General features: G+C 41.9%; 2 protein-coding genes across 4 annotated transcripts in view; one reads left to right on the plus strand and one right to left on the minus strand.

Annotated features, from left to right (window-relative positions):
- DENND1B (DENN domain containing 1B) overlaps nt 1-22,327 on the minus strand; it is a 253,889-nt gene that overhangs the window by 96,399 nt on the left and 135,163 nt on the right. For all 3 annotated transcript variants that reach the window (XM_054037265.1, XM_054037262.1, XM_054037263.1), the window contains one exon: nt 19,040-19,150. In XM_054037265.1, the coding sequence (XP_053893240.1) occupies nt 19,040-19,150 (111 nt within the window). The remainder of the gene's footprint in view (nt 1-19,039; nt 19,151-22,327) is intronic.
- On the plus strand, nt 1,135-3,046 carry LOC128841822 (uncharacterized). The gene is made up of 2 exons (XM_054037266.1): nt 1,135-1,541; nt 2,532-3,046. Exons 1-2 carry the CDS (start codon nt 1,139-1,141, stop codon nt 3,005-3,007), a joined length of 879 nt encoding a protein of 292 aa, XP_053893241.1. The 5' UTR covers nt 1,135-1,138; the 3' UTR covers nt 3,008-3,046.

The following is a 22,327-nucleotide window of genomic DNA, read 5'->3' on the forward strand; positions in this document are numbered from 1 at the left end:
ACTGCAAGGAATGGTCATATATTACCACCAGAGTGCAGTATTTAGCACGCTGTGGAGAGCTGAGTAAAGAAGGCATGGGGCAGAAAGCGGAGTCTGAGTCCCATGATGCTGATGCAGAGAAAAGTGGTATAGGTAACAATGATTGTGGCTGAAACAAGTAGTGAACAGTGTGGTTTATGTGAGTCCCTGGCAGAATGCAGGATTTTTTTTGCTGTCTGGGGAGAAGAGTGCATTTAACTGGAGACTGCATCCAGACTGAATTCCATTTCTACAGGGATTATTGAGAATTACAAAAGAGAGTGTGGTTCAGATATTTTTCAAGGCAGAAAGCATCTTTAGTAAATTGTCTTGGAGTTGTCTTCAAGGTTGTGACCAGTCCTACCCATCCTGTCAGTTGCTACTGGAGATTACATCAACTACAAAATCTGATCAATTTCTGCATAAATATTTCCATAGATCTGATTTTAGACATGCAAAACAATGCATGCAGAACTTCCCTATTAAACATGTTGGATTGTTGAGGGGATTACTTAGTTTCAGAGTCAGAACTGTCCAGTGCAATATGTAGGGCCTGGTCTACACTAGGCGTTTATGTCGAAGTTAGCGCCGTTACATCGAATTAACCCTGCACCCGTCCACACCGCGAAGGTATTTAGTTCGACATAGAGGTCTCTTTAATTCGACTTCTGTACTCCTCCCCGACGAGGGGAGTAGCGCTAAATTCGACATGGCCATGTCGAATTACGCTAGGTGTGGATGGAAATCGACGCTAATAGCTCCGGGAGCTATCCCACAGTGCACCACTCTGTTGACGCTCTGGACAGCAGTACGAGCTCGGATGCTCTGAACTGCCACACAGGAAAAGCCCCGGGAAAATTTGAATTTGAATTCCTTTTCCTGTCTGGCCAGTTTGAATCTCATTTCCTGTCTGGACATCGTGGCGAGCTCAGCAGCACTGGCAACGATGCAGAGCTCTCCAGCAGTGATGGCCGTGCAATCTCAGAATAGAAAGAGGGCCCCAGCATGGACTGATCGGGAAGTCTTGGATCTCATCGCTGTGTGGGGCGATGAGTCCGTGCTTTCCGAGCTGCGATCCAAAAGACGGAATGCAAAGATCTACGAGAAGATCTCTAAAGACATGGCAGAGAGAGGATACAGCCGGGATGTAACGCAGTGCCGCGTGAAAATCAAGGAGCTGAGACAAGGCTACCAGAAGACCAAAGAGGCAAACGGACGCTCCGGATCCCATCCCCAGACATCCCGTTTCTACGAGGCACTGCATTCCATCCTCGGTGCGGCCGCCACCACTACCCCACCAGTGACCGTGGACTCTGAGGATGGGATAGTGTCCACGGCTGGATCCTCGGACATGTTAGCGGATGGGGAAGATGAGGAAGGAGATGAGGAGGACGAGGCAGTCGACAGCGCTCACAACGCTGATTTCCCCGACAGCCAGGATCTCTTCATCACCCTTACAGAGATCCCCTACCAACCCTCCCCAGCCGTTACCCCGGACACAGAATCTGGGGAAGGATCAGCCAGTAAGTGTTGTAAAAATCTAAACATTTATTTGTAACAGAACAGGAATATTAACAATTTAAAAAATGGGTTTCTCATGATTAGTTTGATTAGCTTAACGGTTCAGTCATGGGCAGTGCAACTATTGAAAAAAAATCTAGCAATGTCCGGTTTTGCATGATTGTCCTGCCCAAGCCGCTCTACTGGTTAGTCACTGCTACAGCAGCTACAGTAAAATGCGGTCTATATGTCCGGGGATGGAGCAGAAATCCTCCTGTGACATCTCGAGGAAGCTCTCCTGGAGGTAATTGGAAATCCGCTGCATTAGGTTCTTGGGGAGAGCGGCCTTATTGGGTCCTCCGTAGTAGGACACGTTGCCACGCCACGAGACTATCAAGTACTCTGGAATCATTGCTCTGCACAGCATGGCGGCATACGGCCCTGGTCTTTGCAGGCTTTCCCGGAGCATTCTCTCTTTCTCGCTGTCAGAGATCCTCATGAGGGTGATGTCGCTCATGATGACCTGCTTTGAATGAGGTAGGGGAATGTTAGTGTTGGGACTGCTTTGCCGTTCCTTTACAGAACTGTAACCGCTGGTTTGCAGCCACGCGGTGGAGGCGGGAGAGGGGCAGCCGAAAGGGATCGTTCCCGGGGACAGCCGCGAGGGTGTGGGACAGGAGCAGACTTCCTGCTTGCCGAATTGCTGGCAGCAGGGACCGACATTGATTTCAATGTGAAATGAGGCCATTGCTAATATTAAAGTTTTAAGCTGCCACAAGTCTACGGCTTACCATGTCTGCCTGCAACAGAAATTCCGTTCTCCTGAGAGGCTTCTCAAATGTGCTGTAGAAGACCCCAGGCACTGAATGCGAAGGCCGAGAATTCGACCTTGTGCTGAGTGCGCATGTGATAGGTGCTGTGCATGGTCTTGTTCACAGAGAAAGACTATGTTCTTTGTTCACAACTACATTTATCTTTCTGAGGAATTCACTCCCTTTTTCCCATTCCCACAGCCCCATCTGCGACTGTCTCACAACCTAGCCTGTCATCACACTCCCAGAGGCTAGCGCGGATTAGGCATAAGAAGAAGAGGACACGGGAGGACATGTTCTCGGAGCTTATAGCCTGCTCCAGAGCCCAGGCAGCACAGCAGACCCAGTGGCGGGAGAACTTGACCCGAATGCACCAAGCCAACATGGATCGGGAGGAGAGGTGGCGTCAGGAAGACCAGCAGGCGACTCAAACCCTGCTTGGACTAATGAGGGAGCAAACGGACACGCTCCGGCACCTTGTGGATGTTCTGCAGGAACGGAGGCAGGAGGACAGAGCCCCGCTGCAGTCCATCTCTAACCGCCCTCCCCCGCCACCAAGTCCCATACTCCCCTCACCCAAAGTGCACAGAAGGAGAGGCAGCAGAGTCCCTGCTAACTCTCACTCCACCCCTGCAGAGAGCTCGAGCAGCAGAAGGCTCTCATTCCCCAAAATTTGACAAGTTCTTTCCTTCCCGCCTGACACAAGCCCCCGTCCAAGTTTCACTTTCCCAGTTCCATGTTTGGTTGATAATAAAAAATACGTTTCTGTTAACTACTGTTTCCATCATGTTCTTTTGCAGGAGGGGGGGATAGGGGGTTGGTAATTCGACAGGACAGTCACCTTTGGCAGGGTATATAGTCGGGGGCAGGCACAGCAGCAGGGCACATACATAGTGCAGTGATGCAGTGACTAGTTACCCTGGTTAGTCTGGGAGGTTGTTTTCATGTTATGTGGTGGGGGGTGGGTTGCTCTGTGACTTTGTGGCAGGGGAGGGCAGTTACAGATCTTAAGCGGCGGTCCTTAGGCAGGATCACAGAGCCACACAGCAGGGGATCTGTAACCGTCCTCCCCCTGCCACAAAGTCACATAGACCCCCCCATACACACAGTCCCTATCAGGAGGGGTGACAGGCTCCGTTGAAACAACCATCCCACCGCAGCGGAGCCTGTCAATCCTTGAGTTTAGAAGCTGCATTCGCGCCACTACAGTACACCCGCTCCGCACCACAGTCTGCGTCCCAGTTTTAAAAAATTCCCGCGAATACAGTATTAAAGAAAACGGTGTGCTTTAACAAAGTAGAACTATTTTTATTTTGAAACGTGTGTTGGAAGTGGGGTGAAGGGGGTATGTAACTGGATAGGATAGTCAACATTAACTGGGCAAAGAAATGGGGGCAGGTTTAGCTTCTCAATACACAAACTTTAAAGTCACAGGTTACCCTGCTCACTCAGGAACTTTGCTTTCAAAGCCTTCCGGATGCACAGCGCTTCCCGCTGGTCTCTTCTAATCGCCCGGCTGTCTGGCTGTGAGTAATCAGCAGCCAGGCTATTTTCCTCAACCTCCCACCCCGCCATAAAGGTCTCCCCCTTGCTCTCACAGAGATTGTGGAGCACACAGCAAGCTGCAATAACAATGGGGATATTGGTTTCGCTGAGATCACAGCGAGTCAGTAAGCTTCTCCATCTCCCCTTGAGACGGCCAAAAGCACACTCCACCACCATTCTGCACTTGCTCAGCCGGTAGTTGAAGAGTTCTTTTTCAGTGTCCAGGGCGCCAGTATAGGGCTTCATGAGCCAGGGCATTAGCGGGTAGGCTGGGTCCCCGAGGATGACTATAGGCATCTCCACATCCCCAAGAGTTATTTTGTGGTCCGGGAAGTAAATACCTTGCTGCAGCCGTCTAAACAGACCAGAGTTCCTGAAAACACGAGCGTCATGAACCTTGCCCGGCCATCCCACGTAGATGTTGGTAAAACGTCCCCTGTGGTCCACCAGTGCTTGCAGCACCATGGAAAAGTAGCCCTTTCTGTTAATGTACTGGCTGGCCTGGTGTTCCGGTGCCAGGATAGGGATGTGAGTTCCATCTATGGCCCCACCGCAGTTTGGGAATCCCATCGCTGCGAAGCCATCTATGATCGCCTCCACGTTTCCCAGGGTGACTACCTTTGGCAGCAGTACATCAACGATTGCCTTGGCTACTTGCATCACAACAACCCCCACGGTAGATTTGCCCACCCCAAACTGGTTCGCGACTGACCGGTAGCTGTCTGGCGTTGCAAGCTTCCACAGGGCTATGGCCACTCGCTTCTGGACAGTCAGGGCTGCTCGCATCCGGGTGTCATTGCGCTTCAGGGCAGGGGACAGCAACTCACAAAGTTCCAGGAAAGTTCCCTTCCGCATGCGAAAGTTTCGCAGCCACGGGGATTCATCCCAGACCTGCAGCACTATGCGGTCCCACCACTCAGTGCTTGTTTCCCGTGCCCAGAATCTCCTTTCGACGGCATCAACATGACCCATTGCCACCATGATGTTCTCGGCGCTGGGTCCCCTGCTTTCTGAGAGGTCTGTGCTACTCTCAGACTTCAGGCCATCACCGCGTTGACGTAGCCTCCTCGCCTGACTTTTCTGCATCTGCCTCAGGGAAAGGTGTATGATAAGTTGCGAGGCGTTGAGAGCGGCCACAACTGCAGTGATGGTTGCAGCAGGCTCCATGCTCGCAGTGCTGTGGCGTCCGCGCTGTCACTGACTAGAAAAGTGCGCGAACTGATTTCCCGCCGGCGCTTTCAGGGAGGGAGGGCGGGAGTGATGGACGGATGACGACAGTTACCCAAAAGCACCCTGGACACCTTTTTTTTACCCAGAAGGCATTTGCGGCTCCACCCAGAATTCCAATGGGCAGCGGGGACTCCGGGAACTGTGGGATAGCTGACCACAGTGCACCACTTCCAATGTCGACGCTTTCCCCGTTAGTGTGGACTCACAAAGTCGAATTACTGTCCTTAGTGTGGACACACACGTTCGACTTTGCAATATCGATTCCAAAAATTCGATTTAAGTAAAATCGAACTACTCTCGTAGTGTAGACAAGGCCTAGAAACTGGTAGTCCGTTCCCCTGCAAAAACTTGCGGCTTACATCCTTGTCTGTCAAAATTCCTTTTGTAACATGAGATGTTCTGATTGGCACATAATTCTATGGTTTTAAAGAAGATGGAGAAAGTTTGTTGCATGAACTTTGCTAAACCCGACTGTTTGGTATTTCTATACCAGTATTTGATTTTCTAGGTCTTGAAAGTGGTGGCAAAACAGCTATAAAAGCACCTGGACAGAAATGTTTGTTTGATAACTTTTTGTTTGTTTTCAGGCAGGGAGCTGAAATATGGTGCTGAGATAGCCTTTGTCAGTCACAAATAACATGACGGAAAAGGCCTGCCTTTGTTGGTATTATTATGGCTGTCAGAATCATTTGATACTGTCTGTCAATAGATTCTATTGCACTTTCAAGTATGACTGGGAATGTTTACATCTGTTTCCGGTGCTATCTGACAAGGGATTCTAGTCAGTACCATCAACATCACTCAACATCAATCATAGGTGCTGGAACTAAAGTTGCAGGGGGTGATGCAGTACTCGCTGACTTGAAGTGGTTTCCATTATATATGGGATTTACATTTTAGTTCAATGGCTCACAGCACCTCCACTATAAGAACTGTTCCAGCACCCCAGAAATCTTGTGTTGTGTTCCCATGAGATTTGTAATAACTCTAGTGCTCTTTAATTCTATCTGCTACCACTTTGAAAAGAGTGTGGGAAGTAGGTGCTTACTGATAATACCAAGCTACATATGCTACTTTCTCCAGACACTTAGGGGATTTTGTTGTTTAAGAAATTTCCTTAGTGAAATTCATGACAAGATGGCACTAAATTAGCAGAGACTGAATCTCAACAAGATTGAAATTATGCTGAGCAAGTTGGGCAAGAAACGTGAGGAGAGTCAGAGTTTCCTTACATCTTCCTATTTCAGATAGTCTCTTCAGAAGCCTGACAATGTTCAAAAACTGAGGCACCCTTGAAGAGCGACTGCTGTTAGATGGTGCTAGGTCAGATGTGGTGAAAGCAAGTTTATTCTTTCCCTAAGAACATCAAAAGACTATAGCTTTCTTTCTCTCTCACACACAAGGACTTGACAATTCTGATATGTGCCTTTGGTACTCCAATGTTCAACCCTATCAATGAACCTTTACTATGAGCTTTCAAAATGACTGGTCAACTGCCTGCAGCTAGGGCAGCCTGAGGTAAAACAACTGTCTATGGTGTCAACAGAGAGGATTCTGCCTACCCATGGTTATACTTTGCACTGGTTGCCTGCTTGGGTACAGATATGTTTCAGGTTTTGATCTTAATATTTAAAGCTGATGGTGGACAACAAGTATATTATTGAGGGTCTGGTGTTCTATATATCTTCTTGTCTTCTAAGATTCCATTATAACTAGGCATAGAACTGAATTTGGAACTGTGTTTAAAATCAGCTTAAACAAGTCTCCAGTTAAACTATTTTCTTATATGTTTTGTCAAGCCAGCGAGGATGGTATTAAACTGTATTAGAATCATGTTTTAAAATCATGTTTATAGTTGGCAACCAAATCATGTTCAAAATCAATGTAAACAGTTCCTAAACTCATTTCCTAGTCCAAAAAGTTTATACTTATTGAATAAATATCCACATACTATATAGGAGGCATTGTAATCCAGTGGATAAAGCAGTGGACATGACTCAGGAGACTGGGTTCTATTTCTGGTGCTGGGCAAGTCACTTCACCTTTGTGCCTCAGTTTCCCCATTTGTAAAATGAGAATGATTATACTTAATTCCTTTGTAAAGTCTTTTAATACCTACAGATGAAAAGAACTATATAAAAGCTAGATATTAATTTAATTTATTATTATTATTATTAAGAAGGTGATTATGGCTGCAAGAGAAGTATATAATTTATAAAATGTTTCCAGTCCTGCTTGTGTGTTATATGGTTTTAAAAGGTGATTTGTCAATTCCAGATTGTGAAATGCATGAGTCTCTATATGGCATAAAGGAACATATCCTTAAAACAAATCAACAAACAAAACTTGACTACACTTTCAGAAGTTTGTATGACCTGTACTCAGTGGAGTCAATGTTCTGTCTGGAATTGTGGGAAAACTGTAACCTAATCATCTGACTTTGCACAGCAGGGACACACGTTTAATACTGTATGCTCTCTCAGCAGTAGTACATGCTCAAACATGTCAGATTTATCTCTAAAAAACATCGACTAGCTGAGAGCTGTCAGTCAGTAAAGTATCCTCTGGAAATCTTTACATTTGTACCTCTATTTTGATTTTATATTATTTCTATTTAGGTTCTTACAACAATACCCAGGCACCACAGCATCTGAGCACTAGTTAACAATATTTAATGCATAACAATGCAAGGTTACACACTAAACATTTTGACAAGCCAGAAGGATTTGCCTTTTGGAAATACACCTCTCTAGTAAACTAATTTATTTAAAAGTAGCAACAGAGACTGACTTAAGTTTATACCTTTTCACAGTCTGGAGTCTATGTCAACAAGAAAAGCAATTTTCTACAATATTTAAAGTTACATTTTTTTAATTTCTGCAGAAACACTGAAATCTTTTTGAAACAATGCTATTTTGAGTTGAAAGCTTTTTGTTAACAGATTTCTACAATATATTTATTTGAAAGCTATTTGCAGATTCATCTAATTCAAGTGAATGATCTGAAAACAATAACTCCATATATCACACAAACCATTTTTCTTATCTGACAGTTAACATTCTATCAGTATAAATTACTTTGTTCAAAGCACTTTCTGCAACCTCCAGCGAAAACAAAACTGAGAGAATACAGATGACAAGATTTACAATCATGACAATATGAAAAATAGGAATTTATAAAAACTTATTAGCAGAATGTTGTCTGTAAGCCAAACACAGTGACTCAAATTAGACAAAATGTGCAAGTAAAATTAACCTGTGGTGCCGTGCAATCACATTTAAAAAAAAAACTACCGTATGAGCTACAGCATCAAAAATCAATTCCCCAAAACATTCTCTAATGTTGTCAGTGGCTTTGAATGTCATGTCTAGGAATGAGCCCTGGCACACTCTTCCTCAAAGTCCCATAGGCCTAATGGTTTGTCTGCCTCCCATTGCAACCCCAACGATGATGATCAGACCCCTCTATTTAAATTTGCCTTTTCAACCAAGGAAATAAAATGAAATGTTGGACATTAAATAAATAACATGAAAATGTTAATTTTAAACTTGTAGGCATAGTTTAAAACCAACTTCCTATTTTTCAAATTTTGTCCTCTTTTTAATCTGTATTTTCAATATGTTTATTCCGTGCATTTGACAGCATTTTGTGTAGTCATTTCACTGTGTTGCTGATGGGCAATTGCTATTTCTCTCATGATGCAGCATGGTGATATCACTCTTTTATACTACCTTGGAAGGGAAAAGAATTCACACAATTCTTGCCTAGCCTTATGGGCTCAGGAAAAGGGTGTTTCCCAGTACTAGCAGCAGAGCAGAAAATGAAATTGAAGAGGCAGTGGGCAGGTGAATGCCCAGAAAGGAGCAGGTGGAAGGAGGAAACTGAGCTTATTTGCCTGCACGAAACACTTTTCTAGGCATAAGTGGAAGTGGAGGCATAAGAGGTAGCAGAGACAAGTCCTTTGTAAATTTTTTAAAATGTTTTTCCTCCAAAAAAAAAGCTAGAACATATTTTAAAGGGTGTTCTTTAGAAGAGTGTTTCGAAAAATATTAGTCAAGTTTAACAAGTTCAAATTGAGTGTCCCCTTAAGTTTTAGACTAAATAAAGAATGTCTCTCCAGTCTGGTGCTCCTTTAATCTTGAAAAAGCTAACTCCACCTACCACTGCTTTCTTCTCACTTTTTTGTCTTTTCTAATGTTCGCTTTCAGTCTCCCTGTATTCTTTCCATTTCCATGTGCTATCCTTCCTTCCCCTTTTGCTCACTTATACCCTAATTTCTAAATCTCTCCCTAATTTTTCCCAGCTCCCCCAACTTCTCTTTCTCCCACACACAGGTTTCCTCGCCCATCTCCCCCCTCTTACTACCTTCTGTCTCACCCATAATCCTTTCTTTCCCTCTCCCCCGCCCATTACTTCCCCTCTCTATGCAAAAGAGGTGGCTCTACCATAAAACAAGGGGGGTCTGCATATGTTTTTCCCCTCTGAAGGGGGAATTCCCAAGAATAATTTTTTCATCCTCCCTCAAAAGGTAGAGGAACCCTATGGCATGCTCTCCTGCTGTCCACTAATTAAGGAGCAGCAGGGAACAACACTCTTTGTGAATAGCTGACAAGCGACTTATTTACTGCAAGCAAGACTAGAGAGCATCATTGGCTATGCTGTAATTCATCTTTTGAACAGTGAATATGAGGAAGAGAAATGATGGGATGGGCGAGAAGCTGTGCTAAGTAGGAAAAAGCAGATAGCTAAATACTACTGGTATGGTATGCAGGCAAAAAGTGCAAGTGTGACATACAAGTTCAGTTCAGGTGTTGATCACATCTCCTACTTTTACGCAGCCACTGATCAACAGAGTCATAGTTTTTTTCAAGGGACCTGATTGCTCTGGCAATTCATAATGGAATCTGGAGCATTTCACTTTTAGGTCACCAGTTCAAATATGGCCCAGCTACATAGTGACTCAGCATCCGAAGAGTTTTTTTAGTGACCCTTAGTCCAGGTCCACAAAAACTGCCATTATCTTTGGCACTTATGGCACTCTTGTTTGGCAATCCTAACTGAATTGCCAGGGATTACTAGACATGGAAAGTGAGGAGGAGTCCCAGTCAGACCAGGAATTTTTTCTTTTTGCCTTAGTGTTAAACTGCGGATGGTGGGTTTTTTTAAAAGGTAATTTGCTGATCCTTTGCTGATCCACCTTTGAATCATGACCTTTTCTTGAAAAGAAAACGAACTCTTATGTAACTCGCACCTAGTCAGAAAAAAACAGAATTGTCAACAGTGTAATTCCTGATCAGAGGTTTCACTGCTTTTCCCCAATTCATCTCTAGTGTCATTCATCTTGTTATATGTTATTGTAAAGACAGGAAGGATGATCCAGTGTTCATCATGCCAGCATAAGACTAGGGAGACCTAGGTTCAATTCCCTACTCTGCCCAGGTCTTTTGGTGTCTCCTTAGGCAAGTCACTTAGCCTCTGTGTGTGTCAGTTCCTCACCTGTAAAATGACATTTATTTTTGTAATGCTGCTGTTCATCATTTGTTCGCAGGCACCAACAGTGGTAATAATGCTGTGTGTGTGTGTGTGTTTTAATGAGATTTCTGGGCATTCGCTTAATATCAGTTAAATCTTTGCAATGCTTTATGAATGGGATAACAAATTAATATCACTTTCCTACTTTCCAGAGCTAAATTCAGCCCTCAGCTATGTCCACACATACCCTACTGACCTCACTGGAATTTTGTGCATATACCGAGAGCAGAATTTCACCTTAAGTCTATGAGGGATAGCTCAGTAGTTTGAGCATTGGCCTACAAAACCCAGGGCTGTGAGTTCAATCTTTGAGGGGGCCATGTAGGGATCTGGGGCAAAAATCTGTCTGGGGATTGGTCCTGCTTTGAGCAGGGGGTTGGACTAGATGACCTCCTGAGGTCCCTTCCAACCCTGATATTCTATTATTCTATGATTTTGCATAGAATTATCAGGATAACTCTACTCAACATGATTGTTGCTATAAAGTTTACAATCAGTTTCTCAGATGAAGAGTAGCCATATTGCACTGCACCACCAGCAGACTCTGCTTAAAGAACTGGTATAACCAGCCGTGGGAGGATCACCCCAGTGTAGGGGGATCACTCTGGAGGCACAGAGCCCTCATAGCAATTTCTATGCCAGTGCCTCCCCGCAGCATATGGGCACAACTGGAGCTGATCCCCAGATACTGTTTTGGATCCTTCAGTTTACACCTGAGGAACATTCCTGCAAACAGCCAACCCAGGACTGAGAAGTAAAAAAGTGAGCTCCACACCCCTTCCTCACTGACTTACACTGTGTGCTCTACAACCACTCCAAGGATCTGCCCCACTACCAAAGTACCGGTCAGCAGTTATTCTTTAAACATGGCCAAGGATGAATCTGCAGCCTACGAACCACAAATATATTATTAAAGGAAGGACAAAAATAGACAATTAATGATGAACTTGCTTTGTGACTCAGTGGACAATAATACCACCTAGGGACACATCAATTTGGGAACAAACTCATGAATCTCTCTTTTAAGGTCAGCTGAGGAAGCAGCAAAGTGATGTGCAAAGGTGATGCGCTTAGCATTTAAGTTAAGGAGACTGTGCTTTGCATTCCTACCAGCTGGTCAGCTGCATCACATCCTCAAAGGAGTTGTCTGGTCTTCCTAGTCCCTGGTTGACTGTAGATACTATGACTGTCAAGGCCAGGGAGCTGAATAGAATTTAATGGGTAAAAGTAATCCATACGGACTCAACAAGATTCTAAAGACCCATTCAATCCAAGTAACTATGCTGAATTCAGTGACTGAGTGGGGCTGCTCTCTTTGCATATAAGCAAGGAAAAGCCCACAGTCAAATACCTACAAAAAATGGTTGCATCTATTATTAACATAATGAAAGAATTCCTAGTGCATTCCTTTACATGTAAGCTTCTCCAGAAAGGGCTCACAGACAGTGAAGTCAAAATTTTAACTACAGTGCTTACAGACTTATCAGGCTGGTATTAGCTAAAACAAATATTGGTCAAAATGGAGATAACATTTAGACATCTGCTTTAAAGTGAAGCTTCCTTTCCACCTGCCACATAGGCCACAAAAGATACACTCTAGTTAACATATTACTGACAGCATGATGAGAAACCTCCTGTCAGACGCTGGCCAGCCGGGTGTTTGAGACAAAATGCACAGCCCCAGCTGACTAGTTAGAGAAAGTCTGGTGAGGTACAATTATAGAGGCATATGACAAGCCTTCATGCTTGACTGACTTGAGAACCAATGACATGGCTTTAAACAGCAATCCTTCCTACCTCCGGTCACAAAACAGCAATAAGTCAACTGATGCACTGTTGTAAAATCATGATTTATTCCTTTGCTTTGAATACATGAGAGTATGGTATGATGTTCTGGTAGACTACCACAGCAGGTTCACTTGGGGCCTAAACATCTAGGGCCTGTCTACAGCATGCATAAAATCAATGTTCTAGCTCAGCCTTACCAGAAAAGCTTTCCACACTAGCTTAATAATTTATGCAAACATTGAATAAAAAATAAACTGCATTTAATTAATAAAACAATTCATACAAATATAGCAGTGGATGCTAAAATACTAATATACGAAAATATTCAATATTTTAACATGACATCTAAGACCAGTCCTCCTTATTCAGTTAAAGTGAAACAATAAAAATCACCTCTGTGAATATATCCCACACGTTGTTTCATTCACTCATTCCAAAACGTAATTTGTTTTTCTTTTATAGATACCTATTCAAAAGCTACAAATTGTAGTTTTTGCTACAAACAGATCTTACAGAACATGATCCTCAGGCGAGGTGAATCTAGCCCACTCTAACACTAAGCCCCAAGCAAGCTGCAAGGTTGATGATAAGCATATTATTAAAGGGAGTTGGAAAGCTGTACTAGTAAAAGAGTCAACAGCTAGGGCAAATAATGACCATGAAGCTATAACAGAACTAGTGCAGGGAAGTTTCCAACTACACCTTTTTGTGCTCGCCATGCAGATTGCTATTAAAATTCAAGCAAAGGGAGTTTTTTAAAAATAGAAGAATAACCATAGCAAATCAGTTATAGAAACATGCAAAAGAGTAAACAGAGTTGCAATTATGAAAAGATGCATACAAAACAGAAGCCTGCTTGGTTGGGAATAAATGCAAGCGTCTCACTGAGTTAAACCTATTAGAACAAATCAGATTAAAAATGCAAATAGTCCAATCACCAATTAAAAAGGCTAATTGATAACTTAATGATTCAACGCTCTCTTCTATATACTCCCTCCCTCAAAGTAAACCTTCTTTATAAACGCAATATTGTATTTTTCTCTTGCTTTCATGCCAGGGCCAGTCCTTTATCTTGAATACAACAAACACATCAAATTTATAGCAGAGAAGTGCTAGACTTAAAAGAATTTTTTTCCAGATATATTCAAGTAATTTTGCATCCCCCTCAAAAGAAGGGTAAGGAGAGATTGAGAGAAGCCTTGAATTATGCCTTTTGTTATCAGTCTTTACTGCCCTGAGATAGTGAACCAAAACAGAGCTGATAACTTGAAAGTGACATCACAACCCAGTCTTCATGAACTGTCATAAACACTTGGTATTAAGTTAACCCCAAAAATAAGGGACAACTCCCTTAACAATAAAATGCATTTGATATCACTACCTTTGAAAGATAAATTTGCTTAAGAATCAAAATTTAATATAGGAATATCAAAAGGGTACCTTTTCAGCACAGTCAACAAAATATTATTTTATACATGCAATAGCCAAGAGAACAAAATCTAGCATACACATCACTCAAACAGAGACTGTTTGTTTATTTGGAATATTTTTATTAATACACATTGTAGCAGCACAAACTGCTCCCTGGCATGATTTGCTACTTTGCTGTTATTGATCCTGGTTGGGCAATCGGAGCATGCTCAGTAACATTTGCTGAAGCCACTGCCGATTCTTCCGTCACTCAGAACTAAAATTGGCTCCCTGCTATTAATGGGGGCTACCAGAGTACAGAGAGCGCAAACTGGAGGGGAGGGATGGCCTGAATTTATGCAGGAAAGTCAAATTGTATGTGCAGGGGAGTCAAACAGGTGGAAGCAGAGAAAATAGCGAGGCAGATAGGCAAAATCGGGGATGGGGTAGGAGGTTAAGAAAGAGGGAGAAGTGCTGCCTAAGAGTGGCAGAGGGGAAAATCCCAGGGACAGGGGACAGCAAGAAATAAAGTTACCCCCAATGAGCAGCACTTGCAGAAATAGGATGTAGGTAGCAGATGGGCTTTCCCCCCCTCCCTTGGCAGGACAGGGCATCTCAGCACCCACTTCTCAGTGCCAACAGGGAGGGATAAGGAGTGGGGTTGGGAGAGATAGGCGCTTCTAGGAGGAGATGGTAGGATGGCTCCCTCAAGGGCTGAAGCTCCTGAATGTGACACAGACATTCCTAAAATACCTTCGGTAACAATTACAGTAGCCAATTTTCAAATATCAGTAATGTGACTTTTTTCCTTTTTTGTATTATCATTAATTATTGCATGAACATGGCAAAAATTGGTTTTGTTTATGAGTACAGTTATCCAGAGTACCAACAAATGCCAAATGTGATATTTTTAGTTTCATACATGGTCCTGAGTTTCATGATTGAATTTAAGAATTCCAAACAAAATTATTGTCAGCAACAGCTCATAACTTAATTATGGATGTCATCGCTACTAGATGTGGAAGAAGATCTCACACATTCCAACTGATTGTTCAACTATTGGCACACTACTGCACAATAATACATGTCTTTAAAACTCCCTGGACACACACATACATGATACTCTATTGTAGTACGCATTTTTTAAAGTCCTTAACTACACATTTACATAATCCATACTTTAAACAGTCCTGAAATACCCATTTATACAATAGAATGTAATCTTTCTAAAAAGCAATTGCAATCCACTTTGTATGCTCTCACACAGTTCTGTGAGGGATTTCTCCCTCTCTTTTTTTTTTTGTCCTTAATAATAAATTGTAAGTTTGCCCAAGGACAAAAATGTAACACTCAATGGAATTTATAGCCCACTCAGCACGAAGAAAATTCAGAGGAAACATTGTCTTTGCCAGTACTGTGCCTTGGAAATGGGCTAGATGACTAAAATTTAATCCAGTTAAGACTCTGATATTGTTGGTAGGTTGGGAAAAATAACCAGAAGAAACTGAGGAAGTGATACCAGCTCCCTCATTCATGGGAATTTGTCTGTGATCTGTTATTCGAGTTGACAACTTGGGGATTTTATTGTATCTTAAGCTGTTTTGAGATGGCCTCGATCGCTATCTGAACAAGAATATCTTTTCACCTATAGTTGGTCAAGAGACTGCAACAAGATTTCACCATAGTATCTATGTCACTTCACTAGTGGATTATTGCAATGCAATTTTTATGACGCTGCATCTTAAAACTGATCAGAAACTTCAGATAGTTCAGAATACAGTTGCTCGTCCCGTCCAGACCCCGCAGGCCTTGTTCTCCCTGTACAGGTAGCAATAGGCACACGCCAAGCCCTGAGGGTTCATCCACTGAACACTCACAAAATTAACAGGCCTGAAGTTCCCAAAGTAACAGTACACACCAGTTTGCAAGATTCAATTCAGAATCATCACTTTGCTTAGTACCACAGCAGTTAGATACATTTATAGTAAAAACAAGAATACGTTTATTATCAAAAAACAGAGATTCAAGTGATAGAGAGTAAAAATATTAGAAACAAATGGTTACATATAAAACAAAATCATGACCCATTTTCTAGAGACTAAATTTCAAAGTACACCTGTACCCCAATATAACGCTGTCCTCAGGAGCCAAAAAAATCTTACTGCGTTATAGGTGAAACTGCATTATATCGAACTTGCTTTGATTCACTGGAGTGCGCAGCCCTGCCCCCTCGGAGCGCTGCTTTACGGCGTTATATCCAAATTCGTGTTATATCGGGTCACGTTATATCAGGGAAGAGGTGTAACAGGTTAACCTACTGTCTAAAGAAGTTTATTTCACCCAAAGTTCTCTACAATGTTTTCAAACAATCCTGGCTTAGACCCCTTTGTCACGAAGCAAACTCGCTGCACATTTATTTTCTCAGTGAAGGACGATAGGGTTGTTTTCTCATTCAGTTCAGACTGGTGATAGGAGACCCATTGTGAACAAAACCATACTCAATGTACATGTAAAAAGCTATATGGAAATACATCTGTTATCTGACAGAAAATCTGTTTTGCACCTTTGCTGCTGACCAGTTCCTAGACACAGACATTAAGAACATATTTTCTGTATATATACACATAATTCCTTGCACAACATCTGCACATGCATTTCACAGTGATACTGATGATGCATGTGATACTGGCTTTTATTTGAGACCTCACATGACATTCTTTGGTGAACTAGAATGTTCATATCAGACTCAGGAGATTCCTGTAGCTACTATGTGCCCCCTCTGTGCCCCTTGCCAGTTGGAACTAAGAGGTTCCTGGATCATAGTGTCTTACTATGCCCTTTGAGATCAACTGAGATATGAAGGCTAACAGCCCTGGTCTTAAATGGAAGGGAGCTAGGCAAAAACAGATCAGATTATACATCCCATTAAGCTTTCCAGCACAAAGCAGACTTAAACCTGGTTTAACTGACTAAGGGTACAGCTACACTACAGGGGGGAGTCGATTTAAGATACGCAAATTCAGCTACGTGAATAGCGTAGCTGAATTCGACGTATCGCAGCCGACTTACCCCGCTGTGAGGACGGCGGCAAAATCAACTTCTGCGGCTTTCTGTCGACGGCGCTTACTCCCACCTCTGCTGGTGGAGTAAGAGCGTCGATTTCTACCCACCGATTCAGGCGGGTAGTGTAGACCTAGCCTAATACAGGATTCTTGTAGGGGTATAAGGAACACCACAGTGACTCCTACACATCTCTTCTCCTAGAGCATCACTGGGGCTATTTATTGCACCCTTATGGCTATTATATCTCTTATCAGGGACCAAGCACGCAGCTGGATTGGTGAGCTGCAAAAATGGCTTAATTCTATGTATTGTCCACCTCCTCTGGACTTCAGAATATAGGTCAGAGTTTGTTCAGCCTAGAGGATGAGGATCAAGATGTTTTCTGTGAAGGAGCAACCATTTTAGAAGTCTCTTCCCTCATTGGTTTGACAAAGTCCAAATTTGTTGTTCATGGTGTGATGCTCATCTGGTCTCCTAGGCTTTTTCAGGGAGGGAGGATGGGTGAAGTGATGGGAAGCAGATGATGTGAAACGTTGGTTTGGGGTAGGGGAGGCTGGGAGGACTTTGCGTTTGGACATCAGTTAAAATTGTTTATTGTTTAACTTTTATTGATAAGTTTTGTACATGCACTACTCTCGATGGATGCGTTTTAGATAAACTGAAATAAATCTTGGACTGTATGATTGAAATGGGAGATTCTAGTCTAGTCTGAATTTAAAGAAAAAGATCTAGCTTTTAAAAGTCAAAGGCACTGGGATTTTAATAGAATTTTTTTTTTTTTGCAAGCTTACAGTACTTACATCATCAACTGCTTTCTAAAAGCTGCACATCACTCATTCAATAACAAACTATTTATGGGTTATTTAGCTTGGCTCTGCTCCTGCACCTTGAGGCATGTGAACTGATGTGCTTGCATTAAGACCCACTAAAATCACATGGGACTCTGCACAATGCTGCAGCCCACACAACAAGTTGTATATTGGGGACTTGTGATGTTTTCTTTTTCTTTTTTAGGAACTGCTGCTACTTACTAGCATCCTTTCACAAAACAAAGGGTTTTCCCCACCACACAAAATTTCCTTTTTGGCTCAATGGAATTTAAATTAATCTTTATATACCATATATTTTCCGAGATCTCAAAAAATATTACATAACATAGAAATTTGTTTTTAGAAACAAAATGGAACATCTGTATCTCTCTGAAAAGTTGCTCCGAATTGTGTTTTTAAAACTGCATCTAAATCCTGCTCCCAAAGAAAACTGTTCATTTACTCTTTAGTAAATTTAGTAATGCTGAATTACTACTATGAAAAATGTGTCAGATAAAAGGCTTTATCCAGCACCGCTTAAAAGAAATAAAAGGATTTTCTGTGACTGAGTTTTAACAAAAGATTTAAGCTACTAAATACAAATAAATACTATAACACAAATTGGTTTGTAAAATGATAGTCACTTGCAACCTGAGTTAACCTCTCAAGCATGCAAACTATAAGAAAATCTCAACGTTTAAAACAAAAGAATATCTGAATATTTAGATATGGTTTTGTAACCAAACATAGACATTCTTTCATTTCTCCAGTCTATACTGACATAAGGAAAAACATTTCAATGTGGGCAGTACCCTAAAACCTGTAATAAAAATGCTATTTTGAGTTGTAAATTATTATCAGCCACAAGAGCTGTTCCAAATCAGAGCTATTACAGTATATACCCCAAACGACTACTCTGCAACAAAGATGAATCTACCTATTACCTGGTTAGGATAGCAGCTATTATCATGGCCTCTTGATTTCCTTCAAGTAGCTCCAATGGAATAAGCCACAAGTGAATAATAAAGATCTTATAATAGCCCTTAAGAATTCTTTATAGGGTAGCAGGCACAGAAATGAACTCTGGAGAGTTAAAGAACTCTCATCTCCTGATAAGAAAAAATAATTAACCTGACTTAATGTATCTGAGTAGGTCTTATATCAATCAGACTTTTGTACTTCAAGAGCCAGATTAAAACCATATATCAAAAAAGTATGTAGATATTGTCTTACAAGTACACATGGAACATATCTAAATCTGCAGAGGTCTGAAGGTCTTTTTATGAAATGCTCAATATATTCTACTTAAAAGGAGATGTGTGAAGTACTTACAGTGCTTAGTTTGCTAGAGGTAATAATGATTCGTCTCTCATGCAACATACTGGCATAAAGTTGCATCATGTTGTTCACATCCACAGCAACAAAATATTCAGTAAGATTTCTCTGTTTAAATAAATAAAAAAAGAAATGTTAACATATATTAACAATGGTAATTGAGTGGAACATTTTGTACATTATTTATAGAATTTCTTACAATAAAAATGAAAATCAATCCTGCCAGAGAAACATGTCTGTTCATTAAATATCTGCATTCACAAAATTCCTTGCCATTTTAAACACAAAGTAAAATTAACTTTAAGATCGTCTCTTCATTTTGTATATTTACTTATCCTTCTGGGTGGAGAGGAACTTTGTATTTTCAACAAATTTGGAAACATGGAAACTTTGGAACAATATGTGCTAGTTCTGTTTAAAACAGCTATTCATTTTTATTTATGTTTTTGTTTTTAGTATGAATGCATCCTGGGCCTTAGGTGAATATACATTAAAAATTTTTAAAATGCATTGCTTTGTAAAATATATACAAAAGCATTCACAAAGACTGAGTACCAACCGTAGTAAATTAAACTAGTAAATTCCTCATTGTATGTAGTGTTGTTGTAGCCATCTTGGTCCCAGGATATTAGAGACTCAAGGTGGGAGAGGTAATATCTTTTATTGGACCAACTTCTGTAAGCTTGAAAGCTTGTCTCTCTCACCAACAGAAGTTGGCCCGCATATAAACTCACTCACCTTGTCTCGTTAGTAAATTCCTCCTCATTAATGTATAAACCAAGAAGTTTAATCTGTATAATAAGACTCCAGGTGTGTCAACATATGTCACTCTGAAGCCTAAAATGTCTGTTGAGTCAGTGTGAAGGGTTGGAAACAGCTACAAGTGTTGCTAAGGGCACTTCTTGTTCAGAATATCACCAGGTTCAGTCATCACTGGGATTCTCAGTCTGTTACTGTCAAATTTTTATGTTCTCAGCCATTTTGACATCACAAATTATTCCCATGTGGTATCCAGCTACAGTAAGGCACATATGTATACCATGCCAAGAGTCCTAGACCATTGTGATATCAGTGGAAACTCAACCAATCATTAGCCTTACTCTATAGCTAATATGCACACAACAATATCATTGGTTGTATGAAGGAGACTACATAGATGGTGGATTATTTGGCCCAGCTGCCATTGTTCTGCAGAATCACCCACACAACAACAGAACCATCACATACAATAACTAAAATATATATATAACCCCTCACCGCAGTACACACTTCTGATCTGCCACCTGCACGAACCAACACAAATCTCCAGCACAATCCCACCCCCACCAAATGAAAATGAACACAACCACACACACCACCACTACCTGGGATTTATGGTCTGTCACTGTAAATTTTTTTAAGTTCTCAGTCATTTTCAGCTTTTATATGCATGACTATGTATTACACCTGTGTAACAGCACGGGCTTTCAGCTACTAGTATTTTTATTAATGTGAAATGGTAGAATGGATCTGACTAGACTGCTGCCTTAATTTCATCCTGACAGCTGGCCATTGGCAGTACCTATACAGGGTAACCATTTACTCCATAAAAGGCTGAGTCCCACGGTTTAGGGTATGCCATGGTTGGTGGAAACAAGGAACCCAAATGGGACTCACAGCTGTCAGTTAGGCTTCTCCAGCCTCTACGGATGGTGTGGCCCAGCGTCTGCCCTCATGGTTCACTAATTACAGGGGGGGTGGGTGTCTCAGATTGCATGGTCAGGGACAATGAGTCTTAATTTCACAGGTCCTACACTGAACAGGAAAGCAACTATCACTGGCCAGCCAGAGGGCTCAGAGTGCAGGGAGGGTTTCTTCCTGATGTCCATCTCACATTCCACCACCCCCAACCAATTGTATGGTCAAACCTTCCCCCCTATTTCAGGTTTCCTGCAATTCCACACCTGTAGAATTTCTCCCTTGGTCTAGCTATGACATCAGAGTGTGCTACCCTGCCAGGCTCTCACAATGCCAAAAAGATCAGGGGCATGATGATTAATGTTACTCTCAACTCTACTGGTTGGCCCACAGGTGCTGTGCCCTCAGTGTACTGGGGGGATGAGAGAAGATGCTGAGACTCTCTGCCATTACCTCCCTTCATGTGACAAAGATGCCAAACACAATCACCCCCTCTAAGGGATAGCGGAGCAAGATCACTGCCAAACCGCACCGGGCAGGAAAGAGAGTGGGGAAATTCCTGTGCACCAGAACTGGGGTAATACTGCAAATAAACCTTAAATAAATAAACATTTGTTTATATTTTGCTTGGATAAGAATGGTCATCTTCTCCCTTGTGATTGTACTTTGTGGTGTGGGATAGAGAAAGGCGAGTGAATAAAAATTGCAAGGTAAGGCCTTGACATTTTCAAAGCATGAGGATGCAACTGTGTGAAAGGCCCAATTTCACATAAATTGGGGCATACTGAATAAATCCCAGGAGAAGGCCTAAAATGTAATGCTTGGCCCCTGGGGCATCAGGGCTCAGAGCTGGTGAAAGAGATGAAGGCAGGGGCTGCTAGGACCCAAACTGTTGTGTGGAGAAAGGAACCATGGCTCTTGAACAGCATTTTAATATCCCATCTGAGAGAGATGTGTGCCACAATGACTAGATTGATTCTAATTTACCAAGGACTAGCTGCATGGCATCTTATTTATATCGTGGTTCTGTGTTGCTAAAGCTGCAGAACAGTCAAAAGGTACATCTAGCTCTTCACTTCAATAAAGCACTCTATATTGCTATATAGATTTATTTATTTTTTTGCTAAAAATTGTCAGATTTATTTATATTTTAAAATATAAAATGTAAATGTTCATTGCAATACTTTGAAGCTTCACAGCAAAGAATTAGTGGACTAGAGTTTATTATTAATTTACTACTGTTTGCCCCCATTTATTTACTCCCCATGTAAAATCATAGCTTCTTATTACTTCTTAGACTGAAAGGATGGGACACAGTTACAAATGGAATGAGTGGGAAAGAGAGGGTAGAGAAAGGCACCTCTACTTCCATTTTCTTTCCTTCCTATGAACAGTATAAAAATGTACTGCATTACTTTCACAACAATCACAGCATCTATCAACCGCAGGCGCAGATTTGAAATACTTTAGTGAATCAATATTCTGCTATGTGCATCACATAATTTCTTCATGCCACTGAGCAGACTTAATTTTCTGGGCGGGGGTGGGGGGAGGAGGAGGAGATCATAATTTCAAAACTGTAGCAAATGGCCGGCTATAGCATGAATG

The sequence above is a fragment of the Malaclemys terrapin genome, chromosome 8, assembly GCF_027887155.1.
Source record: "Malaclemys terrapin pileata isolate rMalTer1 chromosome 8, rMalTer1.hap1, whole genome shotgun sequence".
Classification (NCBI taxonomy): Eukaryota; Metazoa; Chordata; order Testudines; family Emydidae; genus Malaclemys; species Malaclemys terrapin.

What these genes read in the sequence shown, in the direction of transcription:
- LOC128841822 (XM_054037266.1), top strand. Translation starts at nt 1,139, where the DNA reads ATGGCAGAGAGAGGATACAGCCGGGATGTAACGCAGTGCCGCGTGAAA. An exon ending in ATCTGGGGAAGGATCAGCCA is followed by an intron (nt 1,542 to 2,531) that starts GTAAGTGTTGTA and finishes CCATTCCCACAG; the next exon opens with CCCCATCTGCGACTGTCTCA.